Source organism: Mizuhopecten yessoensis, unplaced genomic scaffold, assembly GCF_002113885.1.
Source record: "Mizuhopecten yessoensis strain PY_sf001 unplaced genomic scaffold, ASM211388v2 scaffold10613, whole genome shotgun sequence".
Lineage (NCBI taxonomy): Eukaryota > Metazoa > Mollusca > Bivalvia > Pectinida > Pectinidae > Mizuhopecten > Mizuhopecten yessoensis.
In genome coordinates, this window is record NW_018408634.1 from 268001 (window position 1) to 285191 (window position 17191).

The 17191-nt window shown below is 36.3% G+C and overlaps 1 protein-coding gene across 1 annotated transcript in view; it reads right to left on the minus strand.

Annotated features, from left to right (window-relative positions):
- Positions 1-16918, minus strand: part of LOC110461417 (POU domain, class 2, transcription factor 2-like) — a 67414-nt gene extending 50496 nt beyond the window's left edge. The window contains exon 1 of the mRNA XM_021514860.1: positions 16908-16918. Coding sequence (XP_021370535.1) covers positions 16908-16918 — 11 coding nt within the window. The remainder of the gene's footprint in view (positions 1-16907) is intronic.
- Positions 16919-17191: the final 273 nt, after the last annotated feature.

Here is a 17191-nt window from a genome sequence, read left to right on the forward strand (position 1 = left end):
CATCATCTAGATATCTCCACCCAAGGGGCATCATCTAACACACCACAGGGCATCATCTAGATATCTCCAACCAAAGGACATCATCTAACACACCACAGGACATCATCTAGATATCTCCACCCAAGGGACATCATATAACACACCACAGGGCATCATCTAGATATTTCTAACCAAGGGATATCATCTAACACGTCACAGGACATCATCTAGATATCTCCACCAAAAGGACATCATCTAGCACACCACAGGGCATCATCTAGATATCTCAATCCAAGGGACATCATCTTAACACGTCACAGGGCATCATCTAGATATCTCCACCCAAGGGACATCATCTAACATGTGCACACCACCGGGCATCATCTAAATATCTCCACCCAATGGACATCTTCTAACACATCACAGGCCATCATCTCGATATCTCCATCCAAGGGGCATCATCTAACACACCACAGGGCATCATCTAAATATCTCCACCCAATGGACATCTTCTAACACATCACAGGCCATCATCTCGATTTCTCCATCCAAGGGGCATCATCTAACACGCCACAGGGCATCATCTAGATATCTCCACCCAAGTGACATCATCTAACATGTGCACACCACCGGGCATCATCTAGATATCTTCACCCAAGGGACATCATCTAACATTTCACAGGGCATCATCTAGATATCACCACCCAATGGACATCATCTAACACATCACAGGCCATCATCAACATGTCACAGGGCATCATCTAGATATATCCACCCAAGGGACATCATCTTAGATATATCTACCCAAAGGACATCATCTAACACACCACAGGGCATCATCTAGCTAGATATCTCCACCAAAAGGACATCATCTAGCACACCACAGGGCATCATCTAGATATCCCCACCCAAGGGACATCATCTTACACACCACAGGGCATCACCTAGATATATCTACCCAAAGGACATCATCTAACACACCACAGGGCATCATCTACATATCTCCACCCAAGGGACATCATCTAAGATGTGCACACCACCGGGCATCATCTAAATATCTCCACCCAATGGACATCTTCTAACACATCACAGGCCATCATCTCGATTTCTCCATCCAAGGGGCATCATCTAACACACCACAGGGTATCATCTAGATATCTCTACCCAAGGGACATCATCTAACACACCACAAGGCATCATCTAGAAATATCCACACAAGGGACATTATCCGACACATCACAGGACATCATCTGGACATCAGCTAACACACCATAGGGCATCATCTAGATATCTCCACCCAAGTGACATCATCTAACATGTGCACACCACCGGGCATCATCTAAATATCTCCACCCAATGGACATCTTCTAACACATCACAGGCCATCATCTCGATTTCTCCATCCAAGGGGCATCATCTAACACGCCACAGGGCATCATCTAGATATATCCACCCAAGGGACTCACAGGCCATCATCTAGATATCTCCAACCAAGGGGCATCATCTAACACACCACAGCACACCACCGGGCATCATCTAGATATCTTCACCCAAGGGACATCATCTAACATTTCACAGGGCATCATCTAGATATCACCACCCAATCGACATCATCTAACACATCACAGGCCATCATCTAACATGTCACAGGGCATCATCTAGATATTTCCAAACAAGGGACATTATCTAACACATTACAGGCCATCATCTAAATATCTCCAACCAAGGGGCATCAATTAACATGTCACAGGGCATCATCTAGATATCTCCACCCAAAGGACATTATCCGACACAAAACAGGGCATCATCTAGATATCTCCACCCAAGGGACATCATCTAACACACCACAGGGCATCATCTAGATATCTCCAACCAAGGGGCATCATCTAACACACCACAGGGCATCATCTAGTTATCTCCACCCAAGGGACATCATCTTACACACCACAAGGCACCCAATGGACATCTTCTAACACATCACAGGGCATCATCTAGATATCTCCAACCAAGGGGCATCATCTAACACACCACAGGGCATCATCTAGATATATCCACCCAATCTCCACCCAAGGGACATCATCTAACATGTCACAGGGCATCATCTAGATATCACCACCCAATTGACATCATCAAACACATCACAGGCCATCATCTAACATGTCACAGGGCATCATCTAGATATCTCCAACCAAGGGGCATCATCTAACACACCACAGGGCATCATCTAGATATATCCACCCAAGAGACATCATCTAACACACCTCAAGGCATCATCTAGATATATCCAACCAAGGGGCATCATCTAACACACCACAGGGCATCATCTAGATATATCCACCCAAGGGACATCATCTAACACACCACAAGGCATCATCTAGAAATATCCACACAAGGGACATTATCCGACACATCACAGGGCATCATCTAGATATCTCCAACCAAGGGGCATCATCTAACACGCCACAGGGCATCATCTAGATATATCCACCCAAGGGACATCATCTAACACACCACAAGGCATCATCTAGAAATCTCCACACAAGGGACATTATCCGACACATCACAGGGCATCATCTAGATATCTCCAACCAAGGGGCATCATCTAACACACCACAGTGCATCATCTAGATATATCCACCCAAGGGACATCATCTAACACACCACAGGGCATCATCTAGATATCTCCACCCAAGGGGCATCATCTAACATACAACAGGGCATCATCTAGATATCTCGACCCAAGGGACATCATCTTACACACCACAAGGCATCATCTAGATATTTCCAAACAAGGGACATTATCTGACACGTCACAGGACATCATCTACATATCTCCACCCAAGGGACATCATCTAACATGTGCACACCACCGGGCATCATCTAGATATCTCCACCCAATGGACATCTTCTAACACATCACAGGCCATAATCTAGATATCTCCATCCAAGGGGCATCATCTAACACACCACAGGGCATCATCTAGTTATCTCCACCCAAGGGACATCATCTTACACACCACAAGGCATCATCTAGATATTTCCAAACAAGGGACATTATCTGACCCATCACAGGACATCATCTAGATATCTTCACCCAAGGGACATCATCTAACATGTCACAGGGCATCATCTAGATATCCCCACCCAATGGACATCATCTAACACATCACAGGCCGTCATCTAAATATCCAACCAAGGGGCATCATCTAACATGTCACAGGGCATCATATAGATATCTCCACCCAAAGGACATTATCCGACACATCACAGGGCATCATCTAGGTATCTCCAACCAAGGGGCATCATCTAACACACCACAGGGCATCATCTAGATATATCCACCCAAGGGACATCATCTAAAACACAACACAAGGCATCATCTTGATATATCCACCCAAGGGACATCATCTAACACACCACAGGGCATCATCTAGATATTTCCAAACAAGGGACATTATCCGACACATCACAGGACATCATCTACTGTAGATATCTCCACGCAATTGACATCATCTGTTAACCATATTTTATCATATTTACCTTTATCTTATATATTTAGTACATCCTTCGTTCAGACCTCCATGCAAGGTGACATATAGGTCTGGCTTCATTAATATTCATGCTACAAAAGCTTTAACAGAGGAACCTCTCAAGCAGAAAGCATGCTGAATTGGATTTCCCCTGGATTATTTGGAGGCAAATTACTTCATGAATATTTATGGTTCATTTTCTGTTGAATTGTCATAGAATACAAATATCTAACATAGGACAGCACTAGTGGCTGCAAAAAGGAACCCAACCACTGGAGGTCTCTCCGTGAATTTCTCACGTCACTACATAAACTCTAGATCTCTCCTTACGTTTTTTTAACAGGAATGATGTTGGGAGGCCACACTTCACATAAATCATGTGTATTATAATCGAGGCCAGCTGCCACACCCTGTATCTGTAATGTGCATTACCAGGGTATATTTATGTCATATCAATGTTTCTGTGATTATTTAACAAGCATTATACATGAAGATAGGAACAAGAGGCTTATTTGGATCATCTGTTAATTAATGCTGTCAGGAAATTTATCTCACATGTGTGACCTCCAAAGTGGATCAAGGTCATATAAGTTAAACAATTTTCATAACAAACAATTAGCTACAAACTACAATCTAAATAGAAATTTTAGTCCTGCAGCCTTAAAAGTGAGTAAATTAAAGGTGATTTATTGGTTAATATTTACATTTCTACTGAACTTGGACTCAATATACACATTATAAAGGTTATTTTTCAATGAACTTTTTCAGTTGGCGTATGAATGCATCAGCATATTATCAACCTGATTACTCAGTTATTCCGCGGAGCCCGGGAAGTAGTTCTATAAATAGACTGTTTTCAATTTGTTGGGTGTTTCTTTTGTCAGAAGTTTTCAAATAAATTAAAGCATATTGGGACTGTGCTGGAAGGTGATGATGTTTAAAATTGACCTTGGGCTCCTAGAGGGTGGTTGGTTAATTCTCTTACCCTGGACAGGTGTACTGTATATGTCCACACTTTTACCGGTGTGAGATTTCCTTTTTTTGTCACATCCTATAGGGTTCAGACGGGGGATTCCCCTATTCATAGCAATGGTATGACGTCAAAGCCTCGAGTTTGGCAACTTAAGAATTCATCTTCCTTCTCGGGTTGAGATTCCCAAAGATCTCATCCCCAAGGGGTTGAGAGATTCTACTTATCCATATAATTCTTTTTGCCATTAACTGTGACTATGGAATCTCCTACAAAATTTTATAAAAATGTGTTCACCGTTTTGGAGAAGAAATAAAAAAGCGAATTGCTTGAGACTTCCTTATTTTCCAATCTCTATTGAAACTCCCTCATTCAAGTCCAAACTCACGCAAACTCAAAATCTACATCCTGTTGCATTTTGTCAAATCATGTATGTGTCATGATCATAACAATGTTGGTGTTATTTTGATACATGAAAAGGGGAATATAAATTGAGCAAAGCAGTTTCAGTCACATTTCGCGCACTTTCTCCTCATTGACAATGTGGAATGAAGGAGATGGATTTACCCTTCATTGGAGGTTTCGTGGTTGACACCTATAACATGAGTGCAGCCAAATTGGTCACATTTTTTTCTTTAAAAATGTTTTATTTCAATAATTTGCATATTTTTAAACACTAAGCATCTACATCTTATAACCAGCATACATTGTTTTAAATATCACTACATCATTCTTCATCTTATTACAAGCATACATTGTTTTACACATTGGTCACATTAGGTAGGATTTCAGTTAATGATTTGTCCAAATACACATGTATCGAAATGCCGATGAGCACCAGTACAGAAGAAGGATGACTGAAATACCTACTAATAAACATCGTTGTAAACACGCCTGAATTTGAATGACGTCACGCAGCAACATTTGTGACGTCGTCAGGCCTTCCGTGGTTTTGCTCAAAGATGCTGGCAGTGTCACCACCTTCAAACATTTCACTAATTTTCAAGTAATTTAAGTGTTTAAATGTAATATTTTGTATGTTTATGTTACACAAGTCGTACTGATACTAACAGTTCCAAATATGTGTGTGTAACAATGATTAACATTAAAATAAATGGCTTTTCTTAGATGTGTGAGTTAATTTTCTGTAACCTACAAGAAAATGATTTATCCTGTTTGTTCACATGCATCGCAATAAACAGTCTTGAACAAATATAAACTTCCAAATTGGTGCCCAAAATTATATTTTTCATCGGGTCTGGATGAGAGGGTCCAAGGTTTTCAACGTACTTTTCCGATCGTCTTACACGTCAACTGGAAACATTTGACAAATAAAAGCGATTTTTTTGGCCTGAAAACCTTTTCAACAGAAACTGTCCAGGTATGATGCATACTTTTTCATGTAAAAATCAGTCTTTGGTAAACGTAGGTCTCTACGTACTATCATCATGCAATTGTAAAGCAGTAGATTCTACTTTCAGGCCGACAACAAATTCTTTCAAATATAAATCTAGAATGTTTTTATATCAATTAAAGTGTTGTAATTATAAGATGCCTGAATGTTAGATGCAAACAATACTTTTGAAAAGATACTGGTTGATTGTTTTGTAATTAAATACACATTGCATGAAAATGGAAAATAAATTATGAAATATTTCCGAGCATCACCTCCATGAACAAGCATATGCGTGTGGTCATCAGTACATTATATACACGTACCAAAGTACTATTGCAGAAAAACTATTTCCTTGTCGCGATCGACGGCTCATGTCGACCATAAAACTGCAATAAGAGTTGAAACGCATTTACACTTAATCACAACCAACAGACCTCAGATTAATGAGTTAAGTTGACGAGATGTCCGTCGCACAGACCAAATTTTTAAGATTCGTTGAATTACAAGATAACTGTTTTAATTAATAATTAATAATATAACTTTTCTTGTCAAAATGTTTGCATGGCGAATTTGCCTGCACTGACATTATGCAGACTATTTATTTGGCAAACAGTGTTATTACTATAAGGTAACTAAACTGGACTGGGGCATAATTATATCATCAGTGACCAGGTAGCTCAATTGGTAAGAGTGTCAGCTCTCTAGAGTTAGTGGGGTCAGAGGTTTCGAACCCTGGTCTAGATCTGGACTTTGCATTTTCTCTTTTTCCTGTTACACTCACTTAAAATATTTAACATGAAAGTATAACATTGATACCTTTTATTTGCTGTACAGTAGGCCTAGTACAGGAACATGCGCATAAGTTGTACGCATTGGCTTAGTGGTGCTGTAAATACCCCCCGGTGCGCCTCATAATCATCAATGTACAAAATTTGCATAATGCAAGTGATCCTTATAAATTTATCATAAAAGCGAGCCATTGTGATAGTTTTAGGCCTAACGCTACTCTCACGTTAGCTGTTTGCATAGTATACATTTACCACACAGTCTGTAGCATGTATTTGGCTGCGTCCATCTCCTCGTTCTCTGTCACAAACAAGTGACGATGCCCTGCTGCATATTTTTTGGCATAATGGCTGTCGCCCGCCTCGAGTAAAAATCAGTCAATATTTACCACATCGACATCGCAATATAATGGAAACCCTGGGAAACATACATCGTGTTAGCATGTCATATTATGCAATTGAGTAAGTAAATATTGAGCACGTGCTGTCATTCAGCTACATACTCGCATAAAAACTGTGACCCTCGTATTTGCATGAAGACTTTTTCTAACTCATATGCATCCAGAGCCCAGTGTTCCGTACAATTAGCCTACCAGTGGGAGTAATGACAATGTTTACTTTATTCGGTATCATCCTAATTTAATATCATCCTATCTTATCGTTATGTTACAAAAGAAGATTTAGTATATATATCAGGCAGAATACATTATGCTAAAACTGGAATTATGAATATGTAAAAATGGTAATTATACACGCTCTTTCATTAGGAGAAATAGTCGCCGCCATTTTGAATAATAATATCTTGCGATTATTTTTCGTAAGGTCACGCGCTATAAGTCTACAAGCGATGTAACATATGTTTTAAAACAATTCTGGAATACTCACAGTTAGCTGTTTCTATAATCACCTTCTGAGATATGACAGGAATCACTGTAATACACTGGTGTAAACTGTAAACGACTTGTCTTGCAATATACAGCACAGTAAACAAACCGAATCGAGCACTTGCCGAACAATGCCGAAGTTTCCCCAAAGTGTGGAGTCTCGCGTTCTGATTGGTCGAACGGTCCGTCGTTTAACGTGTCGACAAAGATTTCGTCAGTAGCAGTAATTTATATGCAAATTGGTCTCATCGCATTGATATTCAGTTATTCGGATTGCACACGAATGGATTGTATTCTAAATTAAACATTGATTTATTTTAGTATTCATACAATTTTCACATTGTTTTGATTCACACCCTGTTAAAAAGGCATTCCAAGTCCGTATTATCCACATAAAATATAGGTTTGGTTTACGAGTCTCACAGTATATGATATTACATTACTGTGATACAATGTATACGATCAGATTGATTAACCGGAGAGTGTTACTGTAAAGAGCCTTCTGTTGACAGTGTTGGTGTTGTTGTTCATGAAATATATTGATCGGATCGTTGGTTGTGTTCTCAAACTATGTTATAGGTTCACAAGTTAGAATTTACATATTCATACATATCTAATAGCGATGACAGGAGGTTGAAGGGTGTAATCTATATGCACTAATTCTAATATCATTTTTATATCAAAATACTACTTGGTTTTGGAGTTGTAATAGTCTATATGCTAAACTAGAAATACAAAGTTTTCCGGGGCATGCTGTCCTGTATATATGAATACATAAATATAAAGAACGTACGGCAGGTTTTTGTATGTGATATATATTTTATATATATAATAAAACACAATAGTTTCTTCGACTTCCCTAGCGCTTACTCCTCTTTAGAGATTCATCAGAGGAATGGTTTATATATATACAATGACATAAATATAAAGGTGTTTTTTTTATACAGTTAGAAAACGTGTTAATGTTCATATTCAAAAGGCGTTTATTTCCTCTTAAAAAATGTGTTTTTCCCTGTGACATCTTGTTGTATATTCACGAGGAGACCAAACAATTTCAAGTGCGTGTTCTTCTTTTCGAGGATTATAATTGGTTTTGGATTTGTTGGGTTTAGTGTTCTATCAACATATAATAATATAATAATAATTGGAGGTTCTTATATACCGCTTTATCACAACCTAGTTCGTAGGTCTTCTCAAAGCGGTTCACAAATTAGTATCCGTGGTTATAGGGCCTTGCAAGTCTTTCTCAACTCCCTGGGGAGCATACAGCCGGAGCTGCCATTTCGGCGCTAACAGCTAGCATTCAACAATTCCAACACTGCCAACCACGTACTCATTTACAGCTGAGTAGACTGGAACAAACGGAGTAAAGTATCTTGCTCGAAGATACAACACATTGCCGTGCCGTGGCGCGAACCCGCAACCCTTCGATCACGAGCCCGGCGTCCTACCACTGGACTACCGTGCCTCCTAACATCTAAGGTCGTTTAGGGACTTGCACGTGTATGTGTACTGGGGGTAGTATATGTTGGTGGATATAAGCGCGAATCTGATGCCGACTTTAGAGTGCTGTCTCACCGATATTGTACCAGGGTGGTCGAGTGGTGCAGTGGATAGCGCACTTGCCTTTCACCAAGGCGGCCGGGGTTCGATTCCCCGATCGGACGTGAAAAGGTATTGGGTCACCTGCCCGAGCACGTGAGTTTTCTCCGGGTAATCCGGTTTCCTCCCACATATAGACCCTCTGCGCGCAAACATCCGAGCCAACAAGAGTGATGTTTATAAGTTGAAATAACTTGTTTCATAATTGTTGTAAAATAAATAAAGTTTATATTATGATATTGTATTGAGAACGGGTAAACTTGTTGTTGTATTTACCCTAAATGCTAAAGGTTGAGCAGGCAATAACAACTATACCCTTTTTACGGACTTCGGTATGTCTCGGCCTTATGACAGCGGATGAAGAACACTTGCTGTGTCAGTGTCCACTATACACTGACCTACGACTCTAACTGTTTGAGGAAGCAGCAGCATTAAATGAAAATTTCAGAAATTTGAATGACTGTCACAAAATGTGTCATATTTTATCAAGCAATGATATAGGTATAATTGCTTTCAAACTCTGTTTTATTGTTTAAAAGGAGATATAATTGTTTTATATATAAACACAGAAAAGTACTTTTCTCTCATTTCCGCGTGTGTGTAAGATAGAAATGTCCAAGGCAAAAAAGGGATGTAAGAAATGTATTACACCCCATTTCACGTGACGTGACGTGAGGCAAAGCCTCGGGTTTTACCGAATTTGAGAACCCCTCGGATGGAATTTCCCTATCGTACACCCCTGGCCATGACAGAGTCTTCTAAAGCATTAAAATGAGCAATACTCATTTTCTATATTGTACATCATTGTGACATAAATGAAACCATATGTGTAACAAAATTGATTCACTAACCGTTAAACTTGTGTGTTTTAAAAGGTTATGTTCTGTTAAATTTATATAAGCTTAATTAACTTATTTTCTACATGAAAAGATTTAATATGATTATACCGAATATTATAATTCTAATTGCTTTATCGCATGAACATGTATATATGATTCCATGATACGGTTGATGTATAAAATTGTGTTTCAGATGAATTACATGATAACTTACTGGTGTAAGATTACATGCAACTCGTCTCTAATAATTCAATAGTAAATGGCTCATTGTATAGTGTTGATAAATATGTTTGAACGTGTGTAAAGTGTACCCTGAACGAAAATAGAAATGAATATATTACTATTATATATGATCCAAACACAAAAATGTCGAAACCTGCATAAAAATCGGTCATCCCAATACCGAGATATTGACGTGTTAATTGTACGATTTTCACCTGTCCTTCTTCTACTAATTAGCATAATCGTAACTCCGGTGATTTGACCCCTATCGACTGTTCAGCGCCTGTAGCGGTCACCATTGCTAATTAACATTTTTTTAGTTTTGAGGAATCAGATTATGCTGAAGTTAACATTATGTATATGATATCCAGCCATATAAAATTAGCCAGAATTTCAAGACAGTGAGTTTAATTGGAACCAAACTGACGACTCTGCATAGGGTAACATAGACTGGTAGCATTCCATGTCCTGATCCTGACCACTGATGAGATTTTTTTTCTAATGTGACGAGTTTGAGGGAAATTAAACAGAAATAGTCTCAATGTTGTCGATCAAAGATATTTCTTGATTTTAGCTGGAAAGTCAGTTTACACTAATAACTCTACACAGAGACGTATATACTATATATGTCTTTACTCTACACAGAGACGTATAAACTATATATGTCTTTACTCTACACAGAGACGTATTTACTATATATGTCTTTACTCTACACAGAGACGTATAAACTATATATGTCTTTACTCTACACAGAGACGTATAAACTATATATGTCTCTGCTCTACACAGAGACGTCTATACTATATATGTCTCTGCTCTACACAGAGACGTATATACTATAGATGTCTTTACTCTACCCAGAGACGTATATACTCTATATGTCTTTACTCCACACAGAGACGTATAAACTATATATGTCTCGGCTCTACACAGAGACGTGTATACTATATATGTCGCAGCTCTACACAGAGACGGATATACTATATATGTCGCAGCTCTACACAGAGACGGATATAATATATATGTCTCTGCTCTACACAGAGACGTATATACTATATATGTCTCTGCTCTACACATAGACGTATATACTATATATGTCTTTACTCTACACAGAGACGTTTATACTATATATGTCTCTGCTCTACACAGAGACGTATATACTATATATGCCTTTACTCTACACAGAGACGTATATAATATATATGTCTTTACTCTACACAGAGACGTTTAAACTATATATGTCTCTGCTCTACACAGAGACATATATACTATATATGTCTTTACTCTACACCGAGACGTTTATACTATATATGTCTCTGCTCTACACAGAGACGTGTATACTATATATGTCTCTGCTCTACACAGAGACATATATACTATATATGTCTTTACTCTACACAGAGACGTATATACTATATATGTCTTTACTCTATACTACACAGAGACGTATATACTATATATGTCTTTACTCCACACAGAGACGTATATACTATATATGTCTCTGCTCTACACAGAGACGGATATACTATATATGTCTTTACTCTACACAGAGACTTCATTACTATATATGTCTTTACTCTACACAGAGACTTCATTACTATATATGTCTTTACTCTACACAGAGACTTCATTACTATATATGTCTTTACTCTACACAGAGACTTCATTACTATATATGTCTTTACTCTACACAGAGACTTCATTACTATATATGTCTTTACTCTACACAGAGACGTATATACTATATATGTCTTTACTCTACATAGAGACGTCTATACTATATATGTCTTTACTCTACACAGAGACGTCATTACTATATATGTCTTTACTCTACACAGAGACGTATATACTATATATGTCTCTGCTCTACACAGAGACGTATATACTATATATGTCTTTACTCTACACAGAGACGTATATACTATATATGTCTCTGCTCTACACAGAGACGTATATACTATATATGTCTCTGCTCTACACAGAGACGTATATACTATATATGTCTCTGCTCTACACAGAGACGTATATACTATATATGTCTCTGCTCTACACAGAGACGTATATACTATATATGTCTCTGCTCTACACAGAGACGTATATACTATATATGTCTCTGCTCTACACAGAGACGTATATACTATATATGTCTCTGCTCTACAGTGAGAACGTATTCAATCATGTCGTCATGAGCAGCACCAGTTTCTGTGCCGCAATATTTATATTGAAAAAAGTTATATACTGTGGTACCTCTACGGTCCAAAAATACGGAATTATATCAGTGAAAATGTTTATAAAATAACATCTACGTTGGTGTCTGCTGTTTTTAAATGTCAATATTTTTAGTATCACCGTTTAATGAAAAATCAACGACATTGTGTCTTCCTTATGTTAGGTCGACATTTCAAACGATGCAAAATTAGATCACGGACTTTTATAATCTAATCTGTGATTACATTTATCTCGAAAATATAATTGAATTATGAGATTAAAACATTTTTTGTTTCTCCCTATACTTGAAGCATACACAAGTTATAATTTAACATCTTGGTTAAATAATGAAAATCATCTCGATCCACTCCCTTAGCATACTTGGGTATGAAACACATGTGTCCAGTGCTGACAGCAGGAGGCCCAAGACACATATACCTGTGTACAGGTATGACATCAAAGGGATGTCAGCGTGGGCAAGGTTTAGTCTCACCGATTGATTGATTGATTGATTGATTGATTGATTGGTTATACGTCCGCTTCTAGTCTCACCTAGCATACATTTCAATTTTCACACCTGATCACAATTTGGTTATAGTCTGTTTCTAAATGATGCAGATGGTATTGTAATACATATTATAATTAAGAACTTATGTCTACTTTAATCAGAGAAATATTCCATTTTCTTTGTAAAGAATTATAATGACATGTGGAAGTAGATGAAATATGAATATTAAAACAAATAAAATGGATACATTTATTTAACCTGAAATAATAACGATTTTACAGATATTATAACAGGTACAGTACTAGCCGCCTGCATGTTATTAAAATCTTAAATTATTGTTGATCAAGTAAAGATTCATTAACTAATCTTAATAGCAAAGATTGGTTAAAATTCTGTATTGCAAATTGTCTATAAATCAACTGATACAATAACAGTTGACTGAATGTTGTTTTTATATTTCCTTTATTTTATAATTATGTCTGCAAAATTTCAATCTCAAGCTGATTTTGTGTGGACATACACTGTAGATAGGAAAAATAATAAAAAAAATTGTTTCTCCCTATGTACAAACACGATGTATAGATGATGTACATAATACACAATATAATCAACTAAGAGGTTCTGATAGTTAAAGATAAACTTCCTTAATATACATAGCTGTTTACTATTTTTGACACTTAACAACTGCATAGTCGGAAAACCGCACTCTTAGATTTTGAAATTTACTACAAATTAACAGAAAGCGAAATTCATCTTTCATGTCTGTGGAGGTACATTCCTTACAATGTCTTTGTTCTGAAGGAACATTTCTTTTTCTTCCAGTCACAATGAATGCAAAGAAGTATTTAATCTACTGAGACATACATGTATTCTATACTCTACACGAATATACTTCGTAAGATAAAATTGAAGAAAACAATCTGTACCTTATACCGTCATAAAGTTTTGGTTAATAGCACCGTAGGCATGTGGTATGGACGGAATAATAATATTTTAATGAAACTACTTTTAAAATGTATTTACCATTATATTGCACAAATAATGGAGTAATGTGTACAATATGATGTACAGTTAACGTTAAATGACCCTTCGTTGTCATTTTAAATGATTACATTGTATTAATGAAATACTAGTAACTCGGGCTGAACTTATATATTTTTGAAATATTCATTGAAAACAAGCTTACATGACCAATTTATTTAAAAATGATATAAGGATGTTACAACCTTGACCAGAGAAACAATAATAAAGGGTGCCGCTACTTCTTCGGTACCGGAAGAAATGCGTCCAATGTCGCCACAAGTGGCGATTTTGGTTGGAGTTCCTGTGACGTGGAACAGAAAGTGGATGTCTGTAGGCTCTGGTTAAGGATTAATGGAACTGCTCACGATAGACGTCTATAAAATACATCAGTGGTCAAAAGGAAAACGGAGAAGTTGGGAATGTCGTGTTAACAAACTTAAGTTAAAAGTCGAAACCGGTCGGTATTCTCGTCCAGTTACACCTTTACAAGATCGACTTTAGACGCTGCTTTATATCATATGTATCACAGACGTCTATGTTTTAACTTTATATAATTATGTACAGTGCTGGTGGTTTTACTTATTTTAAGGTGTGATAATGACTTTTAGTGTCTCATAAGCCAGATTTGGCTTGATGTCGATAACTTATCGATTTAAATTTTGAAATAGCTTTTACTTTTTGTAAAATCTGCTGTAGTTTTAATGTATATCGATATGTGACACTTAAACAAAACAAATTGTATTGTATTGTTACAATATGTAAAGTTAGGACATTTAATCTGATATTCCCTATTATTGTGATGAAGACTATAATAGATGAAGTGGAAACAATTTTATAAATAAATAAAAGTTTACACCAAAAATCAATCCTATGTATACGTTCATATTCACATGGTAAGACACTTTATAGTACAGACTATAGTTTACCTGTAATTAAATCCTACTGACACCAAATCTCACCTAGCATACATCCAACACCTTACCTGTATATAGGAAAATACCAAGTGTAGGCTACGTGAGACGACACCGTGGGGGTTCCTGAAGTTAGTATGTTCAAGTTCAAGTTCTTTATTACCTTGGGTCTTTTGACCCATCGGTTTCAAAAGTGAGATATATTTACAATATCTACAGACAATACAATACAATACAATACAATACATACAATACAATACCAGCAATGTACAAACAGTATGGAGAGTGTAAAAACTAAGTTAATTGGTTTCTTCTTACATTTGCCGCTTTTATATGTTTGGCCAAATTGACAAGTTCTTTTGTGTTAATTACATTAAATAGATTTATCATTTTAAACATACTGGGTTTTTTTTACATAGTACTTTGTTCAAAAATGTAATACGCAAATCCGAATAACATGGACATTTAAACATAAAATGAAACTCATCTTCAACATCATTTAAATTACATACAGTACACACTCTAAGACTACGCTCAATATTTTGATATCTACCTTTTTCTATATTTAGATTATGAGCAGATAACCGATATTTTGTAATCTCTTTCAAATATTCTCTAGATAATTGTTTTCTTAAGTAACACTGTAAATCAAACTGGTTATAAAGATAGTATAGATATATCCCTTTGAAGATTTCCTTACGTTTTCTTTGCATTCTTGTCTATATATATCAACAACATTGTAACACATATCATCATTCTTGTCTATATATATCAACAACATTGTAACACATATCATCATTCATTTCTGTTTCCCTTATGTAACCAAGGCCAATTCTAAATAAATTATTTTTTATGTTTAAAACCCATTTATCCTTATTCTCTAACATATCTTTATAACACGCTTGCAAAATACAATTATTAGTCCTTTTTAACTTAATCCAATATTTAATAATTCTTTACTTTCTTACCAATGGAAATGGATACCTCCCAAGTTCTAAATAAACCATAAGATTACAATTGTTTTTTCTTACGCCAAGTCGTTTACAAAACAAAGGATGATTTTTCAATATCTGGGGCTTTATGAAAGCCCCATATTTCAGAACAGTAGCTTAGAATGCTATTTACATACGAATCCAAAACTGATAATTGACTTTCAATATTAAAATATTTTTTCCGATATACATTCATAACTGAAAACAAAGCCTTTCTTCCATAATCTGCAATTTTTTGTTGTGTTTTTCTTAATGATCCATTGTAATTTAGTAGGATTCCTAGGTAGTTAAATTCATTTACAATTTCTAGCTGACGGCCGTTGTATTTCCAACATTCATTATTTCTTAAAATACCCCCATTTCGAAACACAAGAATTTTTGTTTTATCCGTATTGACTGTTAGATCCCATTTTTGTGTGTACGATTCTAAAGAGTGTAACATATCTTGCAGACCCTCTGCATGGCGTTTCGGAAAAAATCACCATATCGTCAGCGTACATCAAAAGGAAAAAAATCAGTGTTTGAATTTCTATCGACTGACAGTTGTCAATTAAAAATTGCATTTCGCAATCATTAACATATAATGAAAACAATAATGGTGATAAAATTTCACCTTGAAACTATCCATTTTCACAATTGAAATAATTGGATAATGAACCATTATGCTTAACACAACATTTAACACTACTATACAATGACCTTATGAGCTTTAAAAATCTCCCATCAATGCCTTCTTTTATCAATTTAAACCACAAGTTTTGTCTATTGACGAAATCAAAAGCCTTTGTATAATCAATAAAGCAACAGTATACATTTTTTTTTACGTTTTAGAGTGCGGTTAATCAAAGACTGTAAAGCAAATATGGCGTCAATAGTAGACAAGTTTTTCTTAAAACCAAACTGAGCATCCGTTATTTTACTATATTTTTGGTCAAATACCACAAGTCTATTATTAATGATTGACATGAAAACTTTCCCCAAACAGCTAACAAGAGTAATACCTCTGTAATTATTTACATCGTTGACATCTCCCTTCTTAAAGTCAGGCACAATATTACCTTTTGACCATGCTTCCGGGAAATGACCAGCTTTAAGTATATTGTTTAAGTATATATTTTTCTTGTTAATAAGACAGACACGGTCCTCTTCGTTTTTACATTTGTTGAATATAACAAGAGCGTTTTTATATTCGCTATACCTTCGTTTACAATTGACATTAAACCAGGGTTTATCTTCCCTGGTATCAACCTTTTGCACTCCACTATGAATAATATTCTTTGTACAGAAAGGTAAATTAAATTATTCAATTCACACGTAAATTTATCAACACTCGTATTTATAT